The sequence below is a fragment of the Tachyglossus aculeatus genome, chromosome 2 (genome assembly GCF_015852505.1).
Source record: "Tachyglossus aculeatus isolate mTacAcu1 chromosome 2, mTacAcu1.pri, whole genome shotgun sequence".
Classification (NCBI taxonomy): domain Eukaryota; kingdom Metazoa; phylum Chordata; class Mammalia; order Monotremata; family Tachyglossidae; genus Tachyglossus; species Tachyglossus aculeatus.
Window position 1 is genome coordinate 27,252,214 of NC_052067.1, and position 12,501 is coordinate 27,264,714.

General features: G+C 45.8%; 1 protein-coding gene across 2 annotated transcripts in view; it reads right to left on the reverse strand.

Moving 5' to 3' along the window:
- RARB (retinoic acid receptor beta) overlaps positions 1–12,501 on the reverse strand; it is a 512,522-nt gene that overhangs the window by 2,121 nt on the left and 497,900 nt on the right. For both annotated transcript variants that reach the window (XM_038767604.1, XM_038767612.1), the window contains 3 exons: positions 11,605–11,781; positions 1,884–2,088; positions 840–998 (listed from right to left, as the gene is read on the reverse strand). In XM_038767604.1, coding sequence (XP_038623532.1) covers positions 840–998; positions 1,884–2,088; positions 11,605–11,781 — 541 coding nt within the window. The remainder of the gene's footprint in view (positions 1–839; positions 999–1,883; positions 2,089–11,604; positions 11,782–12,501) is intronic.

Consider the following 12,501-nt stretch of genomic DNA (forward strand, 5'->3'; position numbering starts at 1 on the left):
CAAACCAGGAGCAAGATGTGTTTCACTTATTGTTCACCAGGCATATTCTCCATGAGATGTGCATTGTCCAATGGTGCACAGTGAGGAGGACTTTTCCAGTTGTTGCTGGTTCCTCACCATCATCATCATCAATCGTATTTATTGAGCGCTTACTATGTGCAGAGCACTGTACTAAGCGCTTGGGAAGTACAAATTGGCAACATATAGAGACAGTCCCTACCCAACAGTGGGCTCACAGTCTAAAAGGGGGAGACAGAGAACAAAACCAAACATACTAACAAAATAAAATAAATAGAACAGATATGTACAAATAAAATAAATAAATTAATACATAGTAGTCTGCAGGGCATTGTCCAGGAGTACAGCAGACCTCAACATAAGGGAGCTGGTTTAAGTGTACACAGACTGAGGGTAACCAAGAGCTACAGAATGGCTCTGCCTTGCCAACCAATAACCATACCATAATAAGGGCAAAATATTTACTTTCATGTCTGAAGTTAGCTGGTTCAGAATAAAGGCAGGGATGGCCTCTCTCAGTAAAGATCAAGAGTGAAAAATTGCAAAGGAATATACAAAATAAATGCATTTAAATTAAATCCCTCTCCTTAGTATTTCTGTGGTATTAAAATGAGGCATTCAGTATTTATCACTTCTTGTCTTTTGCTAATAGCTGCCACTATTTAGGGAAAGTGTTAAACAGGATTTTATAGGTTGTTTTCATTTTTTTCGAAATTCAATTCAGAAACTAACCTGTTCAGTAAAATTCTTTCAAAGAAAACCTCCCATAAACTTAGCCGGAAATAATACTGAAGGACAAATGGGACAAACCCCAAGTATACCTTTTGCACTGATGCTGCGGAGATCTGTGATTTTCATTAAGATCTTTGGAAACATATGAGGCTTGCTGGGTCGTCGCTTCCTAATATATATTTTCAGAGCTTCAAGCAACGGTTCTTGCAACTTATCCACTTTACTGGCTTCTTCAAGGTCCTGGCGGTCTGGAAAGGAGAAAAGACTACCTCATTAGTGCCCACATAAAAATGATCACTACACTTTCTTATCCAAACAATTCCGTGACCCTTTAGACTGCTCAGTAATCCACTGAATTTACCTCATTTCCTTTTCATTTATTCCGTGCCCCCAATGCTACAATCTCCTACCCAGTTGCCATTAGCAACATTATAGTCTGTCAGAACCAGAGTTTTAAGACGTTAGATGCCTTAACAGTGCTCAGCGCTTAGAGCAGCGTTTGGCACATGGTAAGCACTTAACAAATACCATCATTATTATTTATACGCATCTTGGCAGAGACTTTTGAAAATGAATATATACTTCACTGGTGAAAGAACCATCCACTTTCAGCTTAAGATTTCATCCAGAACATTACCTTCCCTGACCAGAGCGTGGCATTCTTGAACTGAAAGTAAATTCTGTTGCTTGAACTACTAAAGCTGCTTCTTTAATTAAAACCATTATTTTTTAAACAATTTATATTACAGGATTGGCCGTGATCAAACTGTACTCTTCAAATTTGAAGAGTGAGTACTGTTTTTGAGCTCCTCAAACAAAAGCACCTAGATTCTGGTTGGACTTTACAGCACGGAAGTCCACCAAACTAAAGCAGTTTTTCCAAAAGGGAATTAATTTTCCAAAGGTTTGAGACTGTCTCATTACTCACTCCAGTGGCAACTGGAGAGATAGTATTCTTACATTTCTAGTGAGGCAAAAAGGTCTAAATATAACAATGCATTTACAATAAAAAGAAAAACCTCGATTGCTATTCAGGTGCTTTAAGAGGATAAAAGTTGCCCAAATTGGGATTTTTTTTCCTAACTGGAGGGTGGGGGTGTGATTTATTCTCACAGAGCTCTTTCATCCCATACCTCCACAGATTAAGCAGATGGCACTAAGAAGGCCAGTCTCTGTGTCATCCATTTCCAAAGGCAGGAGCTGATTGGCAAAGGTGAACACAAGGTCAGTTAAAGGACCAAATCCAGCGTTGTGCATCTGAGTTCGGTTCAGGGTAAGGCCATCTGAAAACGTCATGGTGTCTTGCTCTGGTGTGTATCTTGTGCAAATTCTAAGAATCTAAGGGGAGAAAAATATAAGGCTTAGATGGATTTACTCTTGAAAAGGTTGGTTACAAAACTCCACAAGAATTCCAGCTGGCAAAGTCTGAAACCACAAACAGAAAAGGACCCAAAATCTCTCAGCCCGAATTTCACAAGTATCTTTGCAGTAATGTTCAAATTTACACAAGGAAATTTTCCACCTTTAAGGTCTCTCTGGATTTAACTAATAAACTGGGTGATTTTTAGCATGAAGTTATTTACCTCCAGCCAAATAACATGATTGTTGTAAAACGCTGAGGCTGGTTTGTTGCCCCTTGAGCTTGGAAGCGGTTTCCTAGGGACTAGAAAACCAAAACTCCAAAAAAGTGCCTCAGCCTCATTAAAATCCCCTTTTCCCACCATGTTCCTTGCCACAAACTAAGTTCACCTGCCACAGATATAGTCCCTTCTCTGTGCTCTGGCCTAGAAGAGTTTTAAGACTGGAATCTTCTGTCTATGTTTATCTCCATATGAAACATGGCCAAAGTCTGCTGTTTATGCTGGGTCTCAGCCTCACACAAGTCTTGTTTTAGCAGATTACTTACGAACCTAAGGGGCTTAGTAAAAACATTATTTTCAAAATGTACCCTCAATTTGAAAAATCTGAATTCTCACTGCACTTCACTGACTGAAATTTTTCTACAAATTGGTAAGTAGGGGACAGCCTATCAATTCACTGCTCAGAGATGAACCTTTTGGAGAGGAACTTAGTTCCAAACAAAACTACTAACCCCAGTGTGAACTTTTCTTTCTACATACAGCCAAAATAGGAATAGGGCAAGTTAAACCTTCAGGGCCATAAGCATCTGGGGTGCAGAGCTAGGTTAATAATAATAATGATGGTATTTGTTAAGTGCCTGGCACATAGCAAATCGAGTTGGGCACAGTCCCTGTCCCATGTGGGGCTGACAGTCTCAATCCCCATTTTACAGATGGGGTAACTGAGGCACCGAGAAGTGAACTGATTTGTCCTGGATCACACAGCGGACAAGTGGGAAGCAGCATGGCTCAGTGGAAAGAGCCCGGGCTTTGGAGTCAGAGGTCAGGGGTTCAAATCCTGGCTCCGCCAACTGTCAGCTGTGTGACTTCCGGCAAGTCACTTCACTTCTCTGGGCCTCAGTTACCTCATCTGTCAAATGGGGATTAAGACTGTGAGCCCCACCGTGGGACAACCTGATCACCTTGTAACCTCCCCAGCGCTTTGAACAGCGCTTTGCACATAGTAAGCGCTTAATAAATGCCATTATTATTATTATTATTATTCTGATTCCCACGCCTGTGCTCTATCAACTACGTCACGCTGCTTCTGGTTACATTCCCACGGCCGCGGGTAACCCCAAGTGTTGCCTCAAAGCCCCCCTCTAGGTTTCCTTCACCAGGATGTCTGACGGGGCCTTTCCAGCCCAGTGCCTCCACTGCCATGGAGGGCCTTGGCACAGTCCAAGGTGCGGAGAGAGGCCGTCCGGAGCCCCAGGCCCCTGGCCAAATCCCAGCCCAGTCGGAACAGGGCCAAGACTGGTCTATGCCAGTCCAAGCGAGTTTCAGGCATAACCTGTGACCAAGCCAATTCGCTCTAAGTCCCGTTAGGCCATTAAGAAATAGGGACGGAGTTACATATTTTGTCTCAGACGGGAGCTACTTTTCATTTTGTGCAGACAGCAACAGGAGGGAGAAGGAGGCGGCAGCTTGTTTTCTACTGAATGACTACAAGAACGCAGCCCCTAAGCCTGCTGAAGCTAGGAGGGGCAGTCTCTTCTTAGCCGCACCGCTCCCTAATGATGTGTCTTGGTTGAGACCATCTTTCCACTTATAAACACACTTATTTAGCCACTAAAATGATCCCAGCAACTCTGGGCCCCCTCTCTTTCCCCCCAGACAACACTGAGAAAACAACCCACGACAAGAGGAACAACCTTGCATAAGCTGGATAAGGTCATCTAGTCAACCGTATTCTTCATTTTCACAATACAACTTTATCTGGGCTGGACGGTATGTACTTCCTGGAGAGCTAGTCTTTGTCTCAAGAATGTAACAGAATCTTTACATAAACACGACTCGATATGAATAGGGTCGCTTTAAAAGCGTTGTCCAAATCAGTTGTTCTCAAACTAATTTTCCCCTCATGAATCTTTGGCGTGGAGTAGCTTTGTATGGAGAATCTCACTACCAATTTCCAGTTCTTCCCCGCAATTAGCTTCCCGCCCCCTGCCCATTCCCATGGGGACGATGAAGGCCAATGCCCTCCACAACTGTTTGAAAATGGAGTGGTGGGCAGGGAACGTATCTCCCAACTCTGTTTTACTGAACTCTCCCAAAAGCACTGTACTAAGTACTTGGGAGAGTACAGAACACACTCCCTTACCACGAGAGGGGGAAACAAATATAAATAATTTGTAATTTATAGATATGTGGGACTCGACACTTCTGCTCTATAAACACTAAACAAACGCTACTGGCTCTAAAGTTGGATTATAGGGATAGTCAAAAAAAGACACAGACTTGGCGAAACAGGAAAGGCTTAAAGTCAATACGCCCACACATAAGGGACAAACCCAAAACTGCTCAACCTGCATTAAAACAGACTACTTTCATTCAGCTTTTTCACTAGTACAGACTGGAGTTTGCCCTCCTTACAGTCCAGGTGACTGAAGTTTTGCTGTATCATAGCTGATGTTCAAGAAGTACTTTGTTTTGAAGGAGAATTATTTCCTGAAGATCTGTACCCATGTCCTGTTGGTAGTTTAGTCTCCAACTTAATCTTAAGACAAAATACCTAGAAAAAGGCCCCAAGTTAGAAAAAAAAGAACGGTGCCACAATGTATTGTGGGCAACAAAGCCAGGTACAAACAAGACTATGAGACAGAAGGCAAACAGATGAGGAATGTGAGTCCTGAAGGGAGGCATACTCACTGTCTTGTTATAAATTAAAAGGAAAAGGGTAAGAAGAAACCAATTCACTGTCTAGCACACATCCTCTGAACATCTTTTAGGACTTTGGCTTCTGGAAAGGAACCAAGCATTTGGATTTTTGTCACACAAGTCAAATGCTTCTGGCAGTGATAAAGTTTTTTTTTTTTTTCCCCCAGACTGAAATGTCCTTTGTTTTAAAGAATGGTACTTTATCTGACACTACCAACACGCAGGCCTCATGAGTTCTGTAAAAATAGCGGCATAAGCAGCCACATGGGCTCACCCAAAGAAAGCATTGCCTTGGGACTAGTTGTCTTTTCAAAGCTGTTTTTGATTCAAACTCTGTCTTTTCCAAAGATAAAATGACCGTCTTTGCTCTCTTTGGGAAATCCTACCTCCAAGGCTTTACATTCCAGGTAAACCTGCCTGTCTAAGAGGGTTTCTATTTGCAAAACTTGGGTGCCCAAGCCTGGAGGAAACTGGACTTCTCCAGAGGTGTCTTCCTGGCCCCAGAAACGTAGATCCATGATAAAAACATGATCCTTGCTCTCCCAGAGTTTACAGTCTAATATAACACTAGTGTCAGTAGCATAGATATAAAAGACACATAAGAACAATAAAAAAGAGTACACCATATATGTGTGATTGGGGGGCAGAGGAGTTAAGGGTTTCCCTATAATGACGGATGGAGTTCACCTGGAGAGGGGCAACACAGATGTGTGAGAGACAGGAAGCAAGCCTGCAGGTGAGACTGGCGGGGGATTGGCCCTTCAAAATGCTCAATATCTGTGAATAATTCTCACTCTTCTAATGTAACACCTTTCAGCAGAAGACATTTTAAATTACCTGAGGAAAAGGTCCCTCTCTGTTACGTAGACCCAACCATCTCAGTTAGAGCTTTGCTCAATCAGTGCGGCTGGCTGTCTGCTCTGTAGCTCACATAACCCCACTCCCTCATTTACTGTTGAGGACTCTGGAGAGTTTCCTTCCAAGATCTCAGTCTGCCACTTTTAGGATAGGATTTCTCTTGAAAAACGACAGTGGATGTTGTAGACGAGTGGTATGAAACCAGAGTACTAGTAGTAGCATTAGTAGTAATAGTAATGGCATGTGTTGAGCATCTACTGAGTGTGCCACATTATAGTAATGCTAATGGAGAAGCAACAGAAGAAACATACAAGGAGCTCTTAGGATAGGATTTCTCTTGAAAAAAGACAGTGGATGTTGTAGACAAGTGGTATGAAACCAGAGAACTAGTAGTAGCATTAGTAGTAGTAGTAATGGCATGTATTGAGCATCTACTGAGTGTGCCACATTATAGTAATGCTAATGGAGAAGCAACAGAAGAAACATAGAAGGAGCTTACACTAATGGGGGAGACAGATGTAGAAGTAGTGGTTGCATCTATATACATGACTGCTGTATACACAAATATAGAAGTGCAAGAGGTGACCTTGGAGTTGTTAAGAATTGGGGTGCGGATCACTACTTGGGGAAGGTTTGAAGGAGGTAGGGAAGGCTAAGAGCTGAAGGACACAGGTGGGAGGGAGTTCCAGGGCCCAAGGACAATGTGAGCAAGGGTTGGAAGTTGAGTTAGGATGAGTTTGGCGCTTACTATATGTCAAGCACTGTTCTAAACACTGGGGTAGATACAAGTTAATCAGGTTGGGTGCAGTCCTTGTGCCACATGGGGCTCCCAGTCTTAATCCTCATTTTATTGATGAGGTAACTGAGGCCCGGAGAAGTTAAGTGACATGCCTAGGGTCACACCGCAGACAAGTAGCAGAGGTGGGATTAGAACCCAGGTCCTTCCGACTCCTAGGTCTGTGCTCTATGCACTGGCCACCCTGTGGGGCTGCGGGACCCTGAGGCTTTTTTTTAATATAGGGGAGACCTGCGCATGCTTGAAGGGAGAGTTTAAGAAACCATCTGGAAGGAAGCAGTTTGAAGAAAGCAGAAAAAGAGGAGAGGAGAGTGGGAGTAAGTAATTTTAGGGATGAGCGGTAGTAGGTACAGGTAGAGGGGGTAGAGTTTAGAAAACTGGCTGGAGAGATCTTGAGAGACAGCCTGGAAGGAGGAAGAAAGGAGGAAGTGGTAGACTGATAAAACGGTGAGGCAGGGAGAGAGCATGGGTTCTATTTTATCAACAAAGTAGTTGGCGAGGTCATCGGGGGTTAGAGAGGGTGGGGGTACTGGGAGCCTCAGGAGAGAGGGGTTTGGAAGAGTTGGCATGGGAGGAGAGGAGTGGCTGAGCAGAGCAGAGCAGAGAAAGATGAATTAGAGCAGGAGAGAATGAATTGGAAGAGGCCAAAGTTGGCCTTGACTCCATTTCCGCCAGCTGCATTCAGCTGTGCGAACTCAGGAACCAAGGAAGCAGCCCGAGGGTGACCTCCCGCTCGACACAAAAAATGGCACCTCAACACAAAAAATGGGGCATGATTTTGTGTACCCCGAGTCAAGGGCCATATCTAAGTTGGCAGGATTTAGCAGTGAATTCAGAGAAAGTAATTTACATAGCTCCACTTTGCACATGTAGGTGGTTCTCCCTGTGCCCGCCACCAGCACCACCCCCAATAAAAAAGAAATGTCCCACAACTGCTGGCATCACATTCATCCAGAATAGGGGAAAAAGGAAACCCCCAATTGCAGTAGGGACTTGGAGGATCAGGCCATGACCATTCATTCCCTCAGTCATATTTATTGAGAGCTTTTAGTGCTCACTGCTTTTAGTGCTCACTGCTGACCTCTGTGCAAAATGACTAGGGAATTTTAATACAAGGTTCCCGGTGCCTAAGGAACTCACAATCTACAGGGGGCAAACAGCACAAATACAAATGAACACACAGTTCAACGCTAGCCATCCCAGAACCATATATATCTAGCCAGAGCTAACCCCAAGGGTAGAGAAATGTACCCCAGAATAACTCCTAAGGAGGAGAAAGGGGTGAAGGATGAAAAGGGCGTCTGGATTCTGGAGCCAGGCAGAGATGTTCTGAAAAGCTTCTGGAGAGGAGGTGGACTAAATGGACAGCTTTAAAGAAGAGAAGGAGCATGGTTTGGTGGAGAATGGGGAGGAAGATGTTTGATCAGGAGGAAGAGCAGGTGGTGCAGTTGCTTAGAGATGGAGGGAACAGTGTTTCTAGGGCAAGACCAAGCAAGTTTGTATGTCTAGAGCAGGCACTTATGACTAACCTGAATAGTTCAATCATTTGGGCTGTCCCTGGCTCCCATTAGTATGGACAACTGGGAGCTGCTTGTATTAGCAAGGTGTCAGGTAAGCAAGAAGACTGTAAGCTCGTTGTGGGCAGGAACATGTCTGCCAAGTCTGTTATATTGTTAGACTGTATTTTCCCAAGCACTTAGTACAGCGCTCTGCACAGAGTAAGTGCTCAATAAATACGACTGACTAAACAGCACCCAGGGCAGGTGGTGGTGGTGGTGGTGTTTCAAAAGTCAAGCTAGTGGGCCCCGACACTGGTTAGCTACCACAGGCCCACCCGGCATCAGCCGCAACACCTCACCACAGCTGCTCCTCCCACAACACGAGCTACGAGAGGATGTGAGGGAAGGTGTCTGTATGGACAGAACGTGGTGGAGGAAGAAACGGCTGTGCTCACACATGTGATGTCGGTCAAGGCATGCATACACCAACATAAGTTTTCATTAAGTCGGTCAGGAAGTTGACTTTCTTTCTGAGCACCCTTTCTCCCTCCTCACTCATACTTCTCACTGTACTGAATCAAATGAGAGATCTGTGTGTGTGTGTGTGTGTGTGTGTGAGAGAGAGAGAGAGAGAGAGAGAGAGAGAGAGAGAGAGAAACCAAAAAACGACAACACAGGCATTTCATATAAAAAACAAAACCCCACCTCTTTCAGGTTCTTCCTAAAACAATCTATATTAAAGATATGGGATTGCATGATTTTTTCCCACTGTTGTCAGGTACAGCAAGGTTAAATGGATATGCTGGGTATTTCACAGATAGTATATGCACCACATGTTGCTTCAGTTGTTATGGCAATTACTCCTTTTTCCTTTTAAGCAGCCCATAAAAGTCACATAAACCCGGCATAAATGTCTGGGAACAGTGTTAGGGGCCTCTTCAAAGCAGCCACAGCTGATTATGTTCTGAATTACACAACCAGGTCCCGTTTGGTCTGCTACTGCTGCCCTTGGCCATTTTGCACGCTTGCCTGAACTGGGCCTCACCTTTTTGTTGGTTTACGTCGGGGAGTGGTGACCCCTCCTCCGGCCGACGGATCACCTGCGATGTACCTCGCCTTGAGCGGTGGGGGCCCCAAATCCTCCCTCTTGAGAAACAAATCCGTCTGAAAGCTTTCACAAATACTAATCACGCCCTGGACCTCGTATTTATTAAAACCTGCCCTGTGTGTGTGCTGGAGCTGAGGTCAAGCATAATAATAATAATAATAATGGTAATTGTTAAGTGCTTCCTATGTGCCAGCACTGTTCTAAGCACCGGGGTAAATACAAGTTAATCAGGTTGGACGCAGTCCTTGTCCCACATGGGGTTCACAGTCTTAATCCTCATTTTACAGATGAGATAACTGAGGTACAGAGACGTTAAGTGACTTGTCCAAGGTCACACAACAAACATGTGGCAGAGGTAGGATTAGGACCCAGGTCCTTCTGACTCCCAGACTTGTGCTCTATTCCGCTCACTCTCTTGGATCAAAGGCCCGGGAGGCCTCAAAATTCCTAGTGAAGCCCTAAGCGGAATATCGGAATATCCGCCCGTAATGGTTTGGTCGGTTGGTCTGCCTTACAGGAAGGCTCAGCATTGTGCACCACTGGGACCATGTTAGGAACTGCCCCTAAGGTGGCTCACAACCAACCTCCGAGTTCAACACAACTTTGTTTCTTCTGGAAGAGGAGGGCTTTGGGCTCTCCAGCAGTCGGGATGGCACCTGCCGCCAACAAGCACTCCTAGGATATGATTAAGAAGTGCAATATCTTTGGAGAGGTGGTTTCAGTGGTTTGAGGATTGCGGGGAGGAGAGGAATGGACATTAACCGTTCACTCCTTCAACCTCATGATTATAAATCAGTTCTCTTCCCCCCAGTGCTGCCGCAGCACAGGCTGTAGACGATGTCACACTTAACAGATTACTGTATGCCTTCTGGTATAAGAGGAACTTAACTGGCTCTTATCCTAACAGTGCTAACAACGACGGGCCTGCAATTAGTCCTAGATGGCTCTGTCTCGGTGAGAGACCAGATACGAACGATGATGAGGCAATTCGGGAGGAACGGAAACCACCCGGAAGGGGACAGGGAAAGGCTAATCTCAAGGTCGGCAAGGCAAGCCCGGCTTTCCCCTTTTCTGGGCAAGAGAATCATCTCAGCCTCCCTCAGATTCCCAAATAAATGCATCCTGCAAAACATCTTCTGCCAGGGAAATCCGTTCTGAAGAATTTGGTTTGAAATTTGAGGGATTCTAGAGCACGGGTCTGAGAGTCGGAAAGTCCTGGGTTCCAATCCCGTCACATGTCTGCTATGTGGCCTTGGGCTAGTCACTTCACTTCTCTGAGCCTCGGTTACCTCATCTGTAAAAATGGGTGGTAAGAGTGTGAGCCCCATGTGGAACAGGAACACTGTCCAACCTGATTGACTTGTATCGACTCCAGCACTTAGAACAGTGCTTAGAACATAGTAAGTGCTTAACATGCCATAATTATTATCAATGACCAATGCCAGTGATGCTCAGAAATAAACTCCCGGCTGAGACCAATGCCGAAGTCATCTGGTCCTGGATGCTGTCTCCCTCTGGAATTTGGTCCACACTCAGTGGTACTGACGAGGAAGAGCAAACCAACAAGGAGGTGAGGCCCTTGGCCTCTCCCCAGGGCAGAGGAGCCAGGTGATGGCCAGCCCTGGGCGCCGAGCTGACCTGTACCTCTCCAGTCCAAACCACGTTCCTTGTAGTGGCCGACTGCTTGGATCGCTTGGGAGCCGGGCCGCTGGGGGTTTGGAGGCAGTGAGAGGTGCTCTCATAGCAGTTGGGTCCTATCCCTGCGCTCCAGTCTGGTCAGGAACATAAGGCTTCACATTTACCTAAGGTGATGGCCACTTCTCTGCGCCTCAGTTACCTCATCTGTAAAGTTGGGATTAAGACTGTGAGCCCTAGCTGGGACAGGGACTGTGTCCAACCCGATTACCCTGTATCTAACGCAGTGCTTCGTACAGCACCTGGTGCATAGCAAATGCTTCACAAATACTGCAATTATAATTATCATTAACATCACTCTTTCCATTTCTCTATGAACCGCGGCCTTTCCAGGGAACAGAGGAGCAGATAACCAAGTGACGTAAAAGAGTCGCAACCTACTCTGCTCTTTCATCTGGACTGGCTCACCTTCCTGGGGACCATCCAAAGGGACCCCGGGAGATGGCTCCCAAGTCCCTGGTTGGAGGGGGGTCAGAAAGTCTCCTGTGTGTCCACGCTCCATTCCTGCCTCAGTTCCTGGCCTTGCCCAAGAAACACTCTGATCCACACCCTTCAAGGACCCGGCCTCGGGTGGCTCTGTTCCCCACACCCCCCCCGAAGAGCGCAGAAAGGTCGTACCAAGATGTCCAGACAGGCAGCTTTGAGGAGGGTGATCTGGTCTGCGATGGTCAAGCCGGTGAAGCCGGGCAGGCGCTTTGCAAATTCCACAATTTTAATGATGCACTTGGTCGCCAGTTCGCTGAATTTGTCCCACAGCCCCAGATCCAGCCGGACCCGATGATCTGCACTAGAATTCTGAAGGGGGAGAAAACACATCATCAATCCCCCGCCTTGTGCTTTGCACATAGTAAGCGCTTAATAAATGCCATTATTATTATTATTCCATTCAGGGAAGAGACCGATTGCCCCATCCAAATGGGCAAGGTTGTCTGCTCCATGGGCTTTCTAATAAGGTTCTGCCCTTCCAGGCATTTCTTCAAAGGTTGCAGTGGAGGTTGTTCCCAGCCTCGACTAGGAATAGATCTTGGTGGCCTATAGTTGTTAAGGGCATGTGGACCGGAAGACAAATAAGCTTACACACCTCCACGAGCTGCTTGTGCTGCTTCCCTTGGACCTTCGCAGGGGCCTGGGGGAGGCAGACGGTTCTCCCTGGTGTGCCAGTGATTGCCGAAAGAAGGAGCTAGATACCACCGCATTCCCAGGAAAACAAAGGAAGCATGGCTTTTCCTATTAGAAAAGCTGCTATTATTAGTAAGTGTTTTCTCACTTCTCCCAACCACTGCAATTCCTTCATGCTCTGAGGGGGATCATTTCCTCACCCCCATGCTAGACTGTTTCCAGGAGTCGTTAGCTAAGCGGACTCTAATCCCAAAATGTCATGCCAACCAGAAACATTGGTGAGAGAGTGGTCTGCTCCCCTTCTTCCCCGTCATTGGAGGAATCCAAAAGCACTTGGGCCTGTTTCACTCTCCGGGTTTCAAATACTGAACGTTATTCCAACTGTTGGGGCCCAAA